This window comes from Zea mays, chromosome 1, assembly GCF_902167145.1.
Source record: "Zea mays cultivar B73 chromosome 1, Zm-B73-REFERENCE-NAM-5.0, whole genome shotgun sequence".
Lineage (NCBI taxonomy): Eukaryota > Viridiplantae > Streptophyta > Magnoliopsida > Poales > Poaceae > Zea > Zea mays.
The window spans coordinates 144508016-144524801 of record NC_050096.1 but is presented as its reverse complement, the minus strand read 5'-3'; the positions used below and the strand labels follow the sequence as shown (position 1 = coordinate 144524801).

At 49.6% G+C, this 16786-nt stretch overlaps 1 protein-coding gene, 1 long non-coding RNA gene and 1 other non-coding gene across 4 annotated transcripts; 1 reads left to right on the top strand and 2 right to left on the bottom strand.

The window, feature by feature from the left end:
* Positions 1-5391: 5391 nt before the first annotated feature.
* Positions 5392-8658, top strand: LOC100272914 (Red chlorophyll catabolite reductase chloroplastic). 2 transcript variants are annotated; one of them, XM_020547650.3, is made up of 3 exons: positions 5392-5888; positions 6636-7249; positions 7412-8658. In XM_020547650.3, exons 1-3 carry the CDS (start codon positions 5508-5510, stop codon positions 7413-7415), a joined length of 999 nt encoding a protein of 332 aa, XP_020403239.1. In that variant the 5' UTR covers positions 5392-5507; the 3' UTR covers positions 7416-8658. The 2 variants fall into 2 exon arrangements, with proteins under 2 accessions (XP_020403239.1, NP_001140838.1); NM_001147366.1 differs by having other exon boundaries at positions 5496-5888; positions 6636-7644.
* LOC103639186 (uncharacterized) lies at positions 8186-8940 on the bottom strand. Its single transcript, XR_559289.2, has 2 exons — positions 8690-8940; positions 8186-8576 (listed from the first exon to the last, which is right to left on the bottom strand). It is a non-coding gene; the product is annotated as an uncharacterized lncRNA (long non-coding RNA).
* Positions 8535-8634, bottom strand: LOC111590709 (small nucleolar RNA Z188). Its single transcript, XR_004855749.1, has one exon. It is a non-coding gene; the product is annotated as a small nucleolar RNA Z188 (small nucleolar RNA).
* Positions 8941-16786: the final 7846 nt, after the last annotated feature.

The following is a 16786-nucleotide window of genomic DNA, read 5'->3' as shown; positions in this document are numbered from 1 at the left end:
GTCAAACCAATTTTATTAGATTCCTAATTTTCCATAATATTTAATAAAAATAGTTTTATGATTTTTAGATCAAATGGGGAATTTTGGATCATTTAAAATAGCTTAAAACCTTGGTTCTGGATTTTTAGAAAATAGATAATAATTCCATAAATGCCCAAACTTTTTGTTTGAACTCTAAACATTATTTAGAAGCCTTGGGTAGAATTTGGTTTGATTTGAACCTTGTTTGATGCTTAGAACCCAAAACCCTACCCCCTGCCCTTTGAATTCCTTTATTGACTACGGAAACCCTAGTTTCCCGGAAAACCGTGAAGGAAAGTTGTATTCAAGACTTTAGAAATAAACCTTTACTAACTTTGCACACTCATAAGCATTTCATGAGCATTCATTCTTATATATATATATATATATATGGTTATATTTAGATAACGAGGAAGAAGTTGAAGTAGAAGAAGAGAAGACTTCGCCACCACCACCTGCGGAACATCAGACAGGAAATTGTTTTTACTTTGACATCTGTGGATCCGAGCCTGATTCACCTGTAAACCAAGGCAAGCCCCGGTGCATGCAACCCCTTCCTTGTGTTTTTAAATAATTTCTGCACACTTTAAGTCTAGTGAAATGTGCATTAGGTTTATAGGAGTTGCTTGGAACCTTTTTGATGCATTGCCTTCCTTGATATCCACACCTTTATAGGATACTTCTGTTGAAGTACCAAAACATGATTTACAAAAATGCTTAGCCCTGCTTAGATCTTGTGGATAGAGGTTGTCCTTAGCCTAGCTCGAGAAAGGATGGCTTTTACCTGCAAGAATATTTTCATCTGAAGCATGCTGGGATCTTACTGCAAAGCTCCCTATAATGCTCTCTTCATCCTAAGGAACATAGAACAATCCTAAGGATGGAAGTATTTAACTCGCGACTTGGGCTAGGAACAGGTGATGCTCCGCCCGGGTCAATTAAGGATTGGATGCGTATGTAGGCCTGCTAGATCAAGGACTATCTTAACTGGCCACATGCCCTGGAAATGGGACAGGGTAAGCTTTGCCTCGGGCAGACTAATACCAGAATAAGATAACACGCAATGGGCGTGGAGAGATGGCGAGAGTAGCGTGTACCCTCCGTGGCAAGAGGTTGGACGGTGGTGTATCTATGCTCTCGGTTGGCGTGAACCTGATCTGGTCTTAAGAACCCCGGTGGTGAGTTGAAATATGCAAGGGTTAAGTGCTACATATGTCGTGTGGTTAGAGATCCTCAGCTGAGTAAATCGATTCGGATCGCCGTTATATCCCCGGAGAGTGGAGACTTGATCACTGACCTGCAACCTAAGTCAGGATGTGAACCTCATGAATAAAAATGATGTTGTATTGATGAGATGGTGAAAGTAGACCATTTGCAAACAGAGTCTATTAATATTTAATCTGGCGTTAAAATATTGAAAGTAAGGACTCACTTTAGTAAGCTATTTCTGCAAAAGTATCTAAGTTGATTCTTGCTAAAGCCTCTCCTTGATTCCCAAATCCAGCATATCCTTGTGAGTCTTTTACTTTGTCGGGTAAGTCTTGCGAAAGTACACTTCATACTCAGGGCTTTGTCCCATGTTGTTTTAGGTGAAGAAGCGACAAACTTTTGTTGCTTCTGTTCAAAGGTGGTACCCAAAGAGGAGAACCAAGACTAGAGCTGCGGGAGGGAAGGCCCTCCGTTAAAACTTTTTACTGTCTATTTGGGGAGAAGTTTTTGCCCCCCATGGTATGTATAATAATACTCTGCACTCGTATATTATATTCTGGTCTATAAATCTTAAAACTCACTCTTATGTTTTAAATAAAGATAAGTTATTGTAAATGCTTCCGCTTTTCCGTATCTCCGATGATTTGTAATGGCTGCAAGACGGGTGAAACGCTCTTGGGAAAGGTAAGAAAAGAAGATACCGAACTTGTCAAGTGATTCAGGGGCACCTACAGGGTTGTTTGAGGTCCGTTGGACAAGGACAACTGTAGGTGGGCATAATGACTTGGGAGGTTCCGTCACATAGCGCGGCCAAGATCGTCTGGTCATCCTCCTCCGATGATGGCATGGTGCTTTCCGGTCTATCCATCGCTGATGTATTGTCTTACTCAAGTGTGGGGTGGTACGACAATGAATCCGTATTACTGACCCAATTCGTTTGCTTATTCGGGTTGGTGGGCACCACAAGTTTTTGCCTATCGACATGTTGATTAGGAAAACATGGCCGAAGGGGATGCAATCCGAAATGGCTCTGTGCATCAAAGTTCTATCAAATATTTATATTACCTAATCACAAGAGCCGATGACTTGCATCGAGCTGAGTCTTTACTTCAGGAACAAAATAACTCATGAGATCTATTGATTCCGAAGTACGCTAGATATTTTGGTTCGTCAAGCTTCACCAAAAGGTAGAGGGCATGTGTTAAACACCAAAAGTGGTGGACGGTCTAGCCCTAGGGCCCGATGATTCGCGCCCTCACGGTTAGATTAACTTAAACGATTTTACTTATCTTGTGTTTGATTATCCATTTAATCACATGGGATATGCTGGTTATCGCTTAGGAACGGGTCCATACATCCCTTATATATGAAGGGATACTGACGATTGAGAACCCTGAACACATTCCAATCGAGCCAATCTATTTACCTGCATTTATCTTTCATGCCTTAAGAGTAGATATAGTGTAGCCTTAGTTTAAATCTATTTGTGGCCTACCACAACTATCTCTCTTTTACTCTATGCTCTGACCATAGATGTCCCGGGTGGCCTGCGGATTCCGGGGCACTCCTTGTAACTCTCCCCCCTAATGGGATTTCTCCCGAGGGGCGAGTTTTAGGGTTCTTCGTGGAGAAAACGACCCTCTGCGCCATTGCGGATCATCAGGTCCAGGGTACGGACCGTCCGACCAGCACGCATGGAAGATCTGCTCCCGCAGCAGGGCCGCAGATATTCCGTGTTGCCGCCGGAAGCACCGTCAGGCGATCCGGTGACTGTAAGTGCAATCAACCCTAATTGAGGGTTTTGGTGATTAAATGACAAAACAAACAGAGATTCTAACAAGTTTGCTCCTAGCATGTACACAGTTATTCTACAGACAGGAGAAGCACAGATCTTATGAGCATAAAAATGTAAAGCACAGCGGATTTAAATTCTACATCATATGGCATGCTCCAAGTGCTTGGAAACAACGACAGTGTTCATTTTATAATTCTTGAGTTATAGGAATCGTCGTTCAATTAAGAGGGATCCGCGATGGTTCAAAATCCTTCAAAATCATCTTAGAGAACACTTTTCCAGATCATGAATACCTTTGTGAAAAACCATTTTCTCTTCCCACAAGAGTTCCACCTTTGTTCACTTCAAAATGTTCAAAACTTGCTCTTCAGCCTCTGAAACCGGTTCAACCGGACCTGAAACCGATTCAACCGGTTTTTGGACTGTTTCTCTGCCACCCCTGCTTTGACTGTCTGACAGTCATAGCTGTCAGAAAAATCGTTGCAGATATTTTTGTGAAACCGGTTCAACCGAAATTTTTCCCGACTCAACCGGTTTTGGATCCGGTCGAGTCCCCGGCTGAGTAGATCAGTGAACCGAGATCTTCCTGGTGGAAACCGGTTTACAAACCGGTTCAACCGGTTTACAAACCGGTTCAACCGGTTTTGGCTCTTTTCTCCCAACGGCTGCCAGCTTTTTGGGGATCCTTTAAATCCCGCCACACTCTCTCTCTTCATTACTTCTGCTCTCTCCACGATTTCTCAGCTGACCAAACTCCAAACAAGGGCATTCAATTCACATCTCACACCCGAAATCGCATCTCCTTCAATCGCTTGAAGGATCCTTGGTGTGAGGTGAAGTCGATCTAACGCGCTGTCAATTTCATCTTGATTCTCCCATTCTCTTTGTTCTTGAGCTCATTGCAAACTTAACCTTGTGCGGATTTGTTACTCTTGGAGCCTTGTGCTCCTTGACAGTTAGAGGTTGCTTGGGAGTCTCCAAATTTGTGGACGACCCCAAGAAGTTTATATTACCCGCTCTTTGAGCAAATTTGAGAAGAGATTGCCTTGACCTTTGTGGTCGGCTTGTGGAGGATTAGGGTTGGAAAAGACCCGGCCCTTTGTGGGCTCCTCAGCGAGGAGTAGGACACCTTTGTGGTGGTTGCCGAACCTCGGGTTAAATCGCATGTTCTTGTGCGTTCTTGTCAAGTGCCTAAAATTGTTGGTTGTTTTATATTCATTTATTTGAGTGGATTTTCTGTAGGGAAAGTCATTAGCAAAATCTTTCACTACTTCGTCATATTAGTTTAACTGATTATTTAATCTAAGTTGAGCAGGTTCAAACTTGTTCAGTTGTAAACAAAATCAACTGAACCGGTTTGCACCAGTGCAACTTTAATTTGACATATCTCGAAGTTTTTAGTGAAAAATTTCAGGTGTAGCCTATTCACCCCCTCTCTAGGCTACTTTCAGTGACCTGTCATGGACCGTCATCGCTGTTCACGTTGCAGAGCCGAACCCAAAGTATTGCTCGTCACGAGAAGTGACTAGGCTTCATTGGTGTTTGGTTTTAAATAGATGGTGGTCATCATAGAGGTGGTGTACTATAAATCAGCGATAGAGATAAAGTTCAAGACCGCATCCGAGATAGTGTTATTTATTTTACATCTTATCTACAATCTCGCTTCGGTCATTAGTAATTGGCGCCCAAATTAGGTCCAAGACACTCCTTCACACATTTTGCCTTTTTAAACGCAATAAAAAATATGGACCTTCCGATTTTCCGAACTATCCTCCAAGTTATTAGAGTTAATAGATAATCGTGGCTGGGCAAAATACTCGTGGCTCGTGAGCTCGCTCGACTCGTGGCCAGCTCGGCTCGACTCGACTCGGCTCGTTTCAATTTTATCACGAGCTGAGCTAACATCTCAGCTCGGTTCGTTAACGAGCCAGCTCGACACGAGCTCGAGCCAGCTCGTTAGCTCGAATGAGCTAGCATTTATCTGTAAAACAAAGCCTATACTTGTATTAGATGAATTAATAAGTGATGAACTATGTTAGTTTACGGTTTAGATGATGTGATATATAAAATTATGAGTATTGTTAGTCTTTTCTAGTGTTAAATTAGTATGAAATTAACTAGCAATTAATTATATTGTTGTATATATACATGTATAATATTTTTTGTTCTGGCTCGCGAGATAAACGAGCCAGCTCGAGCTCGCAAACGAGCCGAGCCGAGCTGATTCTCTGGCTCGGTTGCTTAACGAGCCGAGCCGAGCCAGCTCGTTTCCTTAACGAGCCAGCTCGAGCTCGGTCGAGCCGAGCCGAGTGGCTCGATATCCACCCCGATAATCACGTAAATTCTTTTTTGTGCGTGCATTGGCGATAGCGCTGCCTCCTCTTTGTAGCTGCTACCTGCTAGTTCTCACGTCACTGTAGTCTGTAACGTCGTCTTCTTACTCCCCCTATCCGACGCCGGGACAGGAATCAGCTTCCCCTCCATGCTCCGGCTGGAGCAATATCTCCGGTTGCTGCCGGCGACCAGCCACGCTACAGCGCCCGCGTTGATCTCGGGTTACTCTTTCCTCTCCAGTCCTCTCCCTCGCCTCAGTGCCCTCCGGCTAGCCCGCTCGCGGCCTCCCCCGCTCAGGGGCAAAACGTCGAGCCCCGTGCGCGCCTCGGCGGAGCCGGATTCTACGGTAAAGCGCGCGCCCGAGATGGCCCAGAGGGAGGTGGCGCGGGTGGTCGCGGATCAGGCGGTGGCGCGTTTGGGCGCGCGGCTGCTGCCGTCCGCCGTGCCTGCCGACGTCGTCGAGTTTCGCAACGCCGCCGGGAACGCCGTCGGCTCGCTCGACGTGCAACGGGGCTCTCCTGGCTCGTCGGTACAGTTCAATAGTGATCCTATTTTTTTTTTTCTTGTGGTAGTACCGTACCATGTTAGTATAATACAGCTTTCGTGTGGTTGCATACCAAAAGATAAGGGCATACTACTATACTGCTCTGTGCGTAATACGGTTATGGGATCTCCAGTATGACTCGGAATCGGCACATCATGCATTCCACCATTTTTCCTTGGTATATAGTACTCAAATACACACATCACCCCATATATGGCATCTGTATTGAATACCAAAAAATGGCTTGTGTTTCAGTTCAGTATGGTTTGGTGCACTTGCTGACCGCCTACTTCTCGCCAATTGGATAATTGTTGTCCACTGATCCATTCAAGGTGAATTGTCAAAGTTTTAGATGGAAATATTGCTAATGCAACTCTATCAAAGCATCTTGTCAATTGTAGGTTACTAACAGTTCTCCATTTGAGTCCCTTAGATTATTGTTGTGACTTGTGAGACTGCCGAGTTCCAGATAAAGAAACTGGCAATGATCCGTCCCGTGATTTCCAAAACTTAAACTGTAATCGCAGTCCAATCTGAATATCACTGTCATATATGTTGTTGTCCTTGAGCTGATAGTTCAATCTTAATATGTGATTTCAGTCATTGAAAACAGCAATGTCGTCGAGGATGGAAGAAAGCTTGCATTAACATGCTTCCTGTTTGCTACTGCTGTAAGATGTAGTAAAAAGAAACGATGACAGGACCTGATGTGCGTTTCCTCCTTGTCTACAGATTGATTTCATGCTGCAGTCCTCGCTTCACTGTGAAGTCCCGAACGGTGCCATTGACATCACCTCAATTCTCATTTTCCTGAACGCCTCGACGGACGCACCACATTTCCTACTGGAGCTCATACAAGGCAGCTCAACTTCAATGGTGGTGATTCTGGACCTGCTTCCACGGAAAGACCTCGCGTTTCACCCGGACTACCTGCAGAAGTACTACGAGGAAACTGGAATGGATGAGCAGCGCAGAAAGATCGAGGAGCTACCGCAGGCTCGTCCATACAGATCTCCGTCACTCTTCGTGCGCAGCGCATGCTCGCCTACAGCAATAATGGTGAGCATTGACTGTGGACAAGGGGGTGAGAAAGCCTTGGAAGAGATAATACATGGACAGTTAGCAAAGGTCATTCAGGAGGCTCTTCAGACTTGGCTTGACAACTGTGTTGATTCCACCATAGAGATGGATGAGGCGGAGAGGGACTGCCTGCTCAAGAGGGACCGGATTGTAAGGTCGAAATCGATAGAGGTTGACCTGACTGCAAACCTTCCCAGGATGTTTGGTCCGGATGTGTCTAGTCGGGTCATAACTGAAATCCGCAAGGCCTTTGGTGTACAAGAGCCGTAAGTCGTTCATAAATACAAGCATGTAGTTACTTTATTGTAGAGAAAAATTGTTGTGAGTCCATGAAACCCCCTTATTTGAACAATCGAAAGTATATGTGCTAAAGTTGTGTATATATTACTACCAAGTGCTAACTGAGATGATGAAAGTGAGCTATGCAGGTGAAGATGATCAGTTGTTAGGACCAGGTTTCCAGGAACAGTCTCTCATCACAGAGTTCCTAAGCCGTTCCTGTCTTCCTGATGCTAACATACCCAATAAGCATAAGAATTAGCTCTGCCTAAAAAGGAGGTACTGAATGGCGGTGTGTTTTGCTGCATCTTGTTTTATGTATATAAAACTTTGGTGTATATGGTGTACATATTAAAAAAATATCCATCCATGTTAGATCTACTATCCTTTGCCGCTGTATGTATTTTGCAAAGAACACTCTCCATCACCATTTTTCGCAATGTTCGGATATGGCATCATAATAGTATTATGTGTACCTGATATGTTCAAATGACAACTACAACCAGGTTGTTCCGTGTTCAAGCGAAACTGTGGCGAGCTAGCATAGCAGCAGCCACTCCTGAGCTCGGATGCACATGATGATGGTAACAAGTAATGTTCGATAATATCGGTCCTATGAAATTTGTTTTGATCCCGGAGGGGGGGGGGGGGGGGGGGGTCAAACAAGTAGCTACTGTCTTGTGCGTATCTGGACGTTGCATAGTTCGTGACGGCCGTTCGGGTTTATGCATTTGCTGGACTTTACATCAGTAACTTTTGGACTTTGGCGATAGGATGAAAATCTGTTTCAGAATGAAATTCACGTATGTATACAATTGTGCACGATAATACGTCAAGGAAATCCCTGGATTAAAACAAAGTGACACGTTGCGGTGTGCCTCATTGCATGGACGAGTTTTTCTCTATTTTTTGAATTGAATGCGTGAATTCAAACATTCAGCTTAAAGTAGTAAACTAATCAGAGCAGTAAAATGTTTGAGGATAAGATGTCCGAGTATCTCATCTTCCAAGTACAAAAGGAAATGAGAGTTCCAGCCGAAATGAGTTCATAGTTACTTTGGGATTGTCATGACATTGGATCCCGTCTTCCTCCTCACAGGAGACAAGGAAAAAAAAAAAGAAAGAAAGGCAACCGCAAAGTTATAACAAAGGCTACCCCAAAGTCTCGGCAGCTTGAAGGCAAAGTAGTAAATATGAGACCGAAAGCAAAAAGGCTTGAAGGTAAAACTGCAAATTGGGAATCCAGGCTTCAAACAGATATTTGAATTTAACGAGTGCCTCAGATGGACGCTTTGGAAGTGCATATCACCATGCCTGTGCACCAGAACATTCATCCAGAATTCACCAATTGCGTGAATCATCACCGGCACGTACGCAAACCACCACGGGGCGAGAGTAAAAAAAAAAACAGAGAGAGAGGGACTAACTCCAAACATATCGTGCTGCAGCTGCAGATCGGCCGGGAGACGAATTACGGCATGCAGAATCCTAACAATCACGAACTGGAACAGAAACAAACAGATTGGATGTGCAATAACCCCGCCAGAAGGAGATGAAGCAAGAACAAGACAGCATAATAGATATGCCACGAAAAAGCACGGCTCCATTCCAGTTCCAAACGTGCGGTGGTGGAGAGGCGGACCTGGAAGCCTGCTACTGGTAGTGCTAGGCGGTATGGTATGGCCTCAATAAATAGTCTGGCGGGCGCGGGATGGATCACGGACGGCCGAGATTGACATGGCCACATAATGGGCCTCGACCATGACCACAGCCGCGTGCCGCGTGCCCGTCGTATCAGCAACAGCGGAAGCAGAGAAACGATGCAAGGATAATCCATGTCTACAATGTCAAATACAACTTGCTCTATTCTGATGTTGTGCACATAGCCGAAAGTGATTAACATTGTTATTTTTCCCAGTGTCACTATCTACTTTCCTCCGAAGCTACACAGGGGTGTGTTGCATCTGTCTGAAGGCTTTTGCAAAAATAATGTCTGCTGCACTACCATGTCTACGAGGACATTGTGAACCAAGAATCCTTTGATGACACATGCTATGACCATGGCATCATTGTGAGGGTAATCCTTAAGCTGAAGGTCTTCTTGATAAAAAGTAATCGGTACATGGGACCATTTGGACTTGATGAAGGGTACTTGTACTCCAACATGTTGTACTCTTTTCTGTGCTTCCTTCTTTTGCTTCTTATTGGCTGGTTCGAAGCTTGAACCACCTGTGATTAGGAGCACTAGCTTCGTTGCCGAAGGAGACGCAGCTTGATCACCTTGCGAAGCGATTGCCGTGGTTGTGAAAGTGAATTCACCGGAGGTGGACACCAATGTTGATTTCTTGTTTATGATTCCTGAATCAAAAAATAAGGCAACATAAATGTTATATGAAAAGAACCTTCATTCTTCGAAACATCAAATCCTTTCGGGTTTGATGGTTCTTGAACGAAGGTTATGAAGAACAAATCTTCATCACTCACAAATACGAAAATGTGTCTTCAAATGTAACGTTATAATAAGTATTTATATCATATCAAACATTGAATATTATTGAAGTTTATATCATATGTTGATAAAGTAATACATGATATATATTACATTTGTACCTTCGGCTTGCTCGAAGGTGAGAGAACAATCCGAATCCAGCATGAACAGTACGGGGTACTGTTCATCTATTTATAGGCATGGGACGTAGCCTAAGCAAAAATACACTTATGACCCTGACATATACACATAATCCTAATTCAAACATCAAGGATTAACGAGTCTTTTCCTTTTCGACTCACCATTGTGTTTGACCTTGGTAACCACCTTGAGCCAAAGTTGACATCCTTCGGCGCTTCACGCATGCTTGTTGTAACTTCAGTACTTAATCTCGTTGCTTATAGGCAATTTCACCGTCCCGAGGACCTTCGGCAGAGAAGGAGACCCCCAACAGATACCTTATTATATCCATAATTGTATCCGCGGATATCAAATTCCATCATACATATATCCAATGGATAATTATCTGTGGTTATTTTACCCATACCCATTGTCATCCCTAATCATGCTTTTGAAGATGCTCTTAGTTGCACATTTGTGCACATATCTTGCATTTGTCGAGTAGGTTACATATAGTCACACTGTTTTGCACTATTTACAAAGTGAAGTTCAAAATATGAGCTAATTTAAAATGTTTAGGGTCACAAAAATATTTTTAGCTCCAACAATTAAGCTATATATATCATATTATTAGAAAATGGATCTTGTTATTTAAGAAATAAAAGGTTAGGAGTAGTGTGCAAAATAAAGATAGGATTTTCTAAAATAAGAATAGTATACAAAATGGACGTTGTTTAGGGCACGCACCCTATAATCCCTATAATCATTTGATGGATCTCTACCCCTTAAATCCACCAGTTAAAACTAAGCTAAGTACACCCCACAAAACATCCCACACACTCATAATCCAGCTAACTCCACCTAGCCTATTACCTCCGGACAAATCCCAATATCAAAAACCAACATCCCAGATCTACTCTCTCGTACTGAAACACATCCTATGTCCAGACTCATTTGGATCATCTTCAACGCACGCACGAACGCACACGGAGTCGTTGCCGTCTTTCTCTGCCAACCAAAGCTCATCCTCCGCCCAGTGAAACTGCCCCGCCTGAACGTGTCTAAGACGTCGAGGTCGCCGCCACCGACTAGGCCGTCGCCGCCGATAAGGTGCTAACCTTCACTGCGACGACCGCGCTCGTCGGCGACGTCCCCGGTCGCCCACGGAAACGGAGCCCACATGATCACCCAGGAGTCGTCACAACCGACACCGACACTCACCTCTCCGTCGGTTACAGCATCCTGTCCGCGAACCTCTCCACTACGTACACCTTCAGGATTGGCTCAGATTTGGTTCTGTCACACCCGGTTTTGGAAGGCAAACCGAATGCGAACCATGTACATGCCAGGATCAGAAACTCACGTACACAACGATTACATAATTGGACATCATCACACAATGCTCGAAATTAATAGCGGAAAGGTACTTGATTACATCAAGATGTCCAAGACATCCATAGAGTCTATTACATAGCCATTGTTCAACATAAATATCAAAGTGCAGAAATACGAAACGTAGAAGCTAAGCCTACACAGGCAGCTAACTCGAGGTTTGCCACTAAGAAAGAACTAGAACTCGTCATATTCCTGGAACTCCTCGAAGTCCTCCATGTTGCCAGCATCACCTCCTGAGCACTGAGTACAATGGGTGGTGTGTAAAGTAAGGGTGAGTACACATCAGCGTACTCAGCAAATGTCCCGTTTGGCTAAAGTGGGCTAGCTGTATATGGAGTTTGAGGTTAAGCAGTTGCTTTTAGTTGGTCAAGTATTTATTAGTATTAGTAGAGCCAAGTTTTAGTAATAAACCCAGTTATTACCCAGAAGTACCCCCTCAAAAGAGGAAATACGAAAGATCAGATTTTATAACATCATTATTAACCATCATCCTAAAAGTATCCAAAGTTCTTCTAATCAAAGAGGATCTCAAGGCTGCTCTTAACCGTGAGCTCGGCTAATATACCAATTTTTAACACTTTGTAGAGGTTGTACACTTTACCCACAAGTCATGATCCCTTTCCAGCCTGGGTTGTACAGACCCGATCTTCACTACCAAGGTGAATGGACAGGGATACACTATGTAGCTTTTACAAAGACTCCCCTGGTGCATAGTTGCTCGTTAGGTTTTGACAGTTGTCGGTGTTTTGAGACCGGGGGGTCCCTGGGCCGACGAGTGAGATGTCGTCGCGTGCCCCAGCCCAGATGGGTCGGCGCGAGGCCGAGCGCGAAGGGGGGAAGTGAGGCGGCCGGAGACGGGCGTGAGAGAGGTGGAAATCCCGCGGCCTTCGTGTTCATCCCGCGCCCAGGTCGGGTGCGCTTGCAGTAGGGGGTTACAAGCGTCCACGCGGGAGAGGGAGCGAGCGGCCTCACGCGAGCGCCTGTCCCGTCCTCGTCCTCGCGCGGCCAACCCTCTGTAAGAGGGCCCTGGTCCTTCCTTTTATAGGCGTAAGGAGAGGATCCAGGTGTACAATGGGGGGTGTAGCAGAGTGCTACGTGTCTAGCGGAGGAGAGCTAGTGCCCTAAGTACAAGCCGTCGTGGCAGCCGGAGAGGTTTTGGCACCCGGTTCGTGTGGTGTCGTGGCCGTCGGAGGAGCGCTGGAGCCCGGTGGAAGGACAACTGTCGGGGCTGTCGAGTCCTTGCTGACGTCCTCTTGCTTTTGTAAGGGGGCTGAGAGTCGCCGTCGTCACAGAGCGTGCGGGGCGCCATCATTGCCTATCTGGCGGAGCGAGCCAGATGGTACGCCGGTCTTGTTCCCCGTAGCCTGAGTCAGCTTGGGGTAGGGTAATGATGGCGCCTTCTATCGACGTGGTCGGTCCGCGCCCTAGGTTGGGCGATGTGGAGGCTCCTCCGAGGTCGAGGTCGAGTCTGTCTTCCGTAGCCGTGGTCGAGTCCGAGCCCTTGGGTCGGGCGAGGTGGAGACCGTCGGCTGAGGCCAGGGCTGAGTCCGAGCCCTGGGGTCGGGCGAAGCGGAGTTCGTCGCCTTCTGGGGCTGAGCCCAAGTCCGAGCCCTGGGTCGATTGGAGCGGAGTTCGTCGTCTTCTGGGGCTGAGCCCAAGTCCGAGCCCTGGGTCGGGTGGAGCGTAGTTCGCCGTCTTCCGGGGCCAAGTCCGAGCCCTGGGCTGGGCGGAGTGGAGTTCGCCATCTTCCAGGGCTGAGCCCGAGTCCGAGCCCTGGGTCGGGCGGAGCGGAGTTCGCCGTCTTCCTGGGCTGAGCCCGAGTCCGAGCCCTGGGTCGGGCGGAGCGGAGTTCGCCGTCTTCCGGGGCTGAGCCCGAGTCCGAGCCCCTGGTCGGGCGGAGCGGAGCTTCCAATGGTGCCTGAGGTCGGGCCTGACTGCCTGTCAGCCTCACTCTGTCGAGCGGCACAGCAGTCGGGGCGGCGCAGGCGGCGCTGTCCTTCTGTCAGGCCGGTCAGCGGAGCGGCGAAGTGACTGCGGTCACTTCGGCTCTGTCGACTGGAGGACGCGTGTCAGGATAAAGGTGTCAGGCCACCTTTGCATTAAATGCTCCTGCGATCTGGTCGGTTGGCGCGGCGATTTGGTCAGGGTTGCTTCTTGGCGAAGACAGGGCCTCGGGCGAGCCGGAAGTATGTTCCTCGCTGGAGGGGGGCCTCGGGCGAGACGGAAATCTCCCGGGGTCGGCTGCCCTTGTCCGAGGCTAGGCTCGAGCGAGGCGTGATCGAGTCCCTCGAATGGACCGATCCCTGACTTAATCGCACCCATCAGGCCTTTGCAGCTTTATGCTGATGGGGGTTACCAGCTGAGAATTAGGAGACTTGAGGGTACCCCTAATTATGGTCCCCGACAGTAGCCCCCGAGCCTCGAAGGGAGTGTTAGCACTCGCTTGGAGGCTTTCGTCGCACTTTTTTGCAAGGGGACCAGCCTTTCTTGGTTGCGTTTTGTTCCGGTGGGTGCGCGCGAGCGCACCCGCCGGGTGTAGCCCCCGAGGCCTCGGAGGAGTGGTTTGACTCCTCCGAGGTCTTAATGCCTCGCGTAATGCTTCGGCCGGTCTGGTCGTTCCCTCATGCGAGCTGGCCATAGCCCAGGTGCACGGTCGGGTTCCAAGTTCTCGGGCTGGTATGTTGACGCTGTCAACGGTTTGGCCAGAGCCGGGTTTGCGAGAGCAGCCCCCGAGCCTCTGCACAGGGCGAGAGGGTGATCAGGGACAAACTCGACTTTTTTACATACGCCCCTGCGTCGCCTTTCCGCAAGGAGGAGGGGGGAAAGCGCCATGTTGCCCTCGGTGGGCGCCGAACATGGTGTCTCCGGTGAGCTGCTGGCGGGTAATCCGAGCGGACGTTCGTGCCCCATTTGCTAGGGGTCGGCTAGAGGCCCAGAGGCGTGCCCAAAAGTACCTGCGGGTGATCTGCCGGACCCGATCCCCTATCGACGGGGTCCGAGGGCTCGATGCCTCCCTCTGATGGGATTCCGTTACAAGATCGTTCCCGCTGGTCTCGGAAATGTCCTAGGGTACCTCGGGAGCGTAGCCCGAGCCTTGGTTATGTATCGAACGTACCCATGGTCATCCCTCGCTCTGTGTCTGAGGCGACTGTGAACCCTTCGAGGGCCAGCCTACAAACCCCTGATCAGTAGTGGGCGCGGAGCCCGAGTGGCCTGAGGCAGCCGTTGAACCCTTCCGAGGGGCCGGCCTTCGAACCTCTGACCAGTAGTGGTGTGGAGCCCACGTGCTCTGAGGCGGCTGTTGAACCCCTCTGAGGGGCCAGCCTTCGAACCTCTGATCAGTAGGGAGGCTCGGAGCCTGGTTCCTTCACGGAGAAGGGTCCTTTTCAGGGTATCCCCTTTCCCGGTCCCTGTTGTAAGAGAGAGAAAGAGGAAAAGGAAAAGGATACGAAATCGAATGACGCGGCGTACCTTTTTTGGCGTGGTCATTATGGCGAAGGCGAAGCGTCGCTCGCTTCCCCTGCCAGAGACGCCGCCTGTCCCGCCGCGGAGTTAATGCGACGGGGCGAGTGGTTCGCGGGGCGGCCGTTGCGCGTGCGCGAGCCGTTCGAGGAACGGAACACGGGTGCGTCGTCTTCACGCCGTGAGAGAGGGCTCTCTCACTGCCCCAGGATGGGACGTAAGCTTGGCTGACGACGTGACCGCTGCTTCCGCCCGCCTGCCACCGCCATCACTGCCGGCCCGTTTTTGGCCGCATTGACCGTCGCGCCTGGCTGGCACTGCTTGGTCGTACGCAGGGTTGCCTCGAGTCGCGGTACTGGTTCCACAGTCGAGGCGGCGTGGCAGTGGTGCGAGTGGCGGTGCAGTTGCTTGCACGTAGCGACCGGCGCGCCGGTTGCATGACGTATGGGCGTGGGCTTCCATGCTGGGCGCGTTGGAAGTCAGAGAGGTGCGCCCACTTGGCGTGGTTGCATGCCGCCTGCATGGCTGCCCGCCCTTTCGCCCGCTGGTCTGGGCAAAAGTGGAGAACTGCTTGTAACCGCTGGGCGGTTGCATGCACCGTGCGTGGTGGTTTGGCTTCTTCTGCCCTGGGCCAGCTTGCATGACGTGTGGGACCCAGCCCCCGCGCCGTAGGGGGAGGACCTTGGAGCGTGTTGGAGAAGACTCAGCCCACGACGGCTGGGGACGCAAGTAGGGAGAGTCGCCTTTAAAAGGAGGGTGACCCCCTTGAAAGGCGACCATGTCTTCGCGCTCCCTTATGCGTCGTGTCTTTCCACCTTCCGTGCCCCTAAATGGGGGATACCCGCAGTCCTTCCGCTTTGTCGTTGGAGGAACGCAACTCCGTGGGAGTTGGTACCTTTTAGCCATCGTTCGGCTTCAAGGATTTTCATCAGTCAGCCCGGCTGCATCCCCTCGCCGGTGGTCACCCAAGACGGTGACCACCAGCCCCTGGGTGGGGAGAAACAAGTCGGGCTGCGATCTTGGTCCCACCCTCAGCTTCAAGGATGTTCATCATCCTCGCTGGGGTGGAGGCCGGGCTGAGCCGGGGCTCTACCTCCCGCGCGGTTTCGTGGGTCAGCCTCTCCTTCATCGTTCGAGGGAGAGGGCGCTCACTGGCCCTGCGAGAGGGGCGGACTTCGACAACACGGGGTTGGTCGACGGCGGGCGTTGTCAGCCCCAGCGCGTTGGACTCGCCGGCTTGGCTCCCGGTGCCCCCTCCTGCCGCGAAGGCGGTTGTCGCGCCGTGCGCACGGGAGGACCGCCCAAGATGTCGCGCGCTGCCAGGGCGACGTTCGTGTTCTGGGGTGGTCCTGCCTTTGCACCGGTACGGCGCCTCCGCGCGGAGGTCGGTGCCCCACTCGTCCGGGAGGATCTGAGTGGGGATCTGCCGGAGGGCTGACGGCCCCTGTCGTTGGTGCCGAGGCGGAGGCGGCTCGAGAAGTCCCCGTTGCCGACGGGATCACCGCCACCATCCACGCTTCGGGCCTCCGGCTCTTTGTACTTGTCCTCGCCCCTCGAGCGTCGGCGTAGGCGAGGGCAAGGTTGCAGCAACGTCCGCCCTGAGGCCATCGCTGCTGCAGTTCGGCCACCCGGAGCGGGGGTCGTTATTGTTGCTGCCGGAGCGGGTGACGGCGAGCCGCCCGTCGGTCTTCTGTTGCTCCGCAGGCCCCCCCCCCAGCGAGTGGGGTTGTTCGTACCTGCGGAGGTGGAATCGGGGTTCCGTTTGTAATGGCACCTTGAATGCCAGTGTTTTTGTTCATTGTGGCTGTCGGGGCCTGAACATGTATGTATTTTTGGGCACGGAGCCGTGTTTTTTCCTTATTTTCGAGCACTAAGACTCGCCTGTTGGTTGTCTGAACCGCTTCACCAAGCGTGAGTCACCCCGTGCAAAGGTGACGAGTGAGGTATCCGTATCCCGGAGGCGTAGGAGTCCCTCGGCTCGGTCGGCCTTGCCGTCCGAGGCTTCTCTTACTTAGTTAAAGGAACCCCTCGACCGCTCTTCGATGAGCCGAAGCCAGGG

Coding starts and splice junctions, on each gene's coding strand:
- LOC100272914 (XM_020547650.3), top strand. CDS start 5,508: ATGCTCCGGCTGGAGCAATATCTCCGGTTGCTGCCGGCGACCAGCCAC. Junction 5,889..6,635: donor GGGGCTCTCCTGGCTCGTCG/GTACAGTTCAAT, acceptor CCTTGTCTACAG/ATTGATTTCATGCTGCAGTC.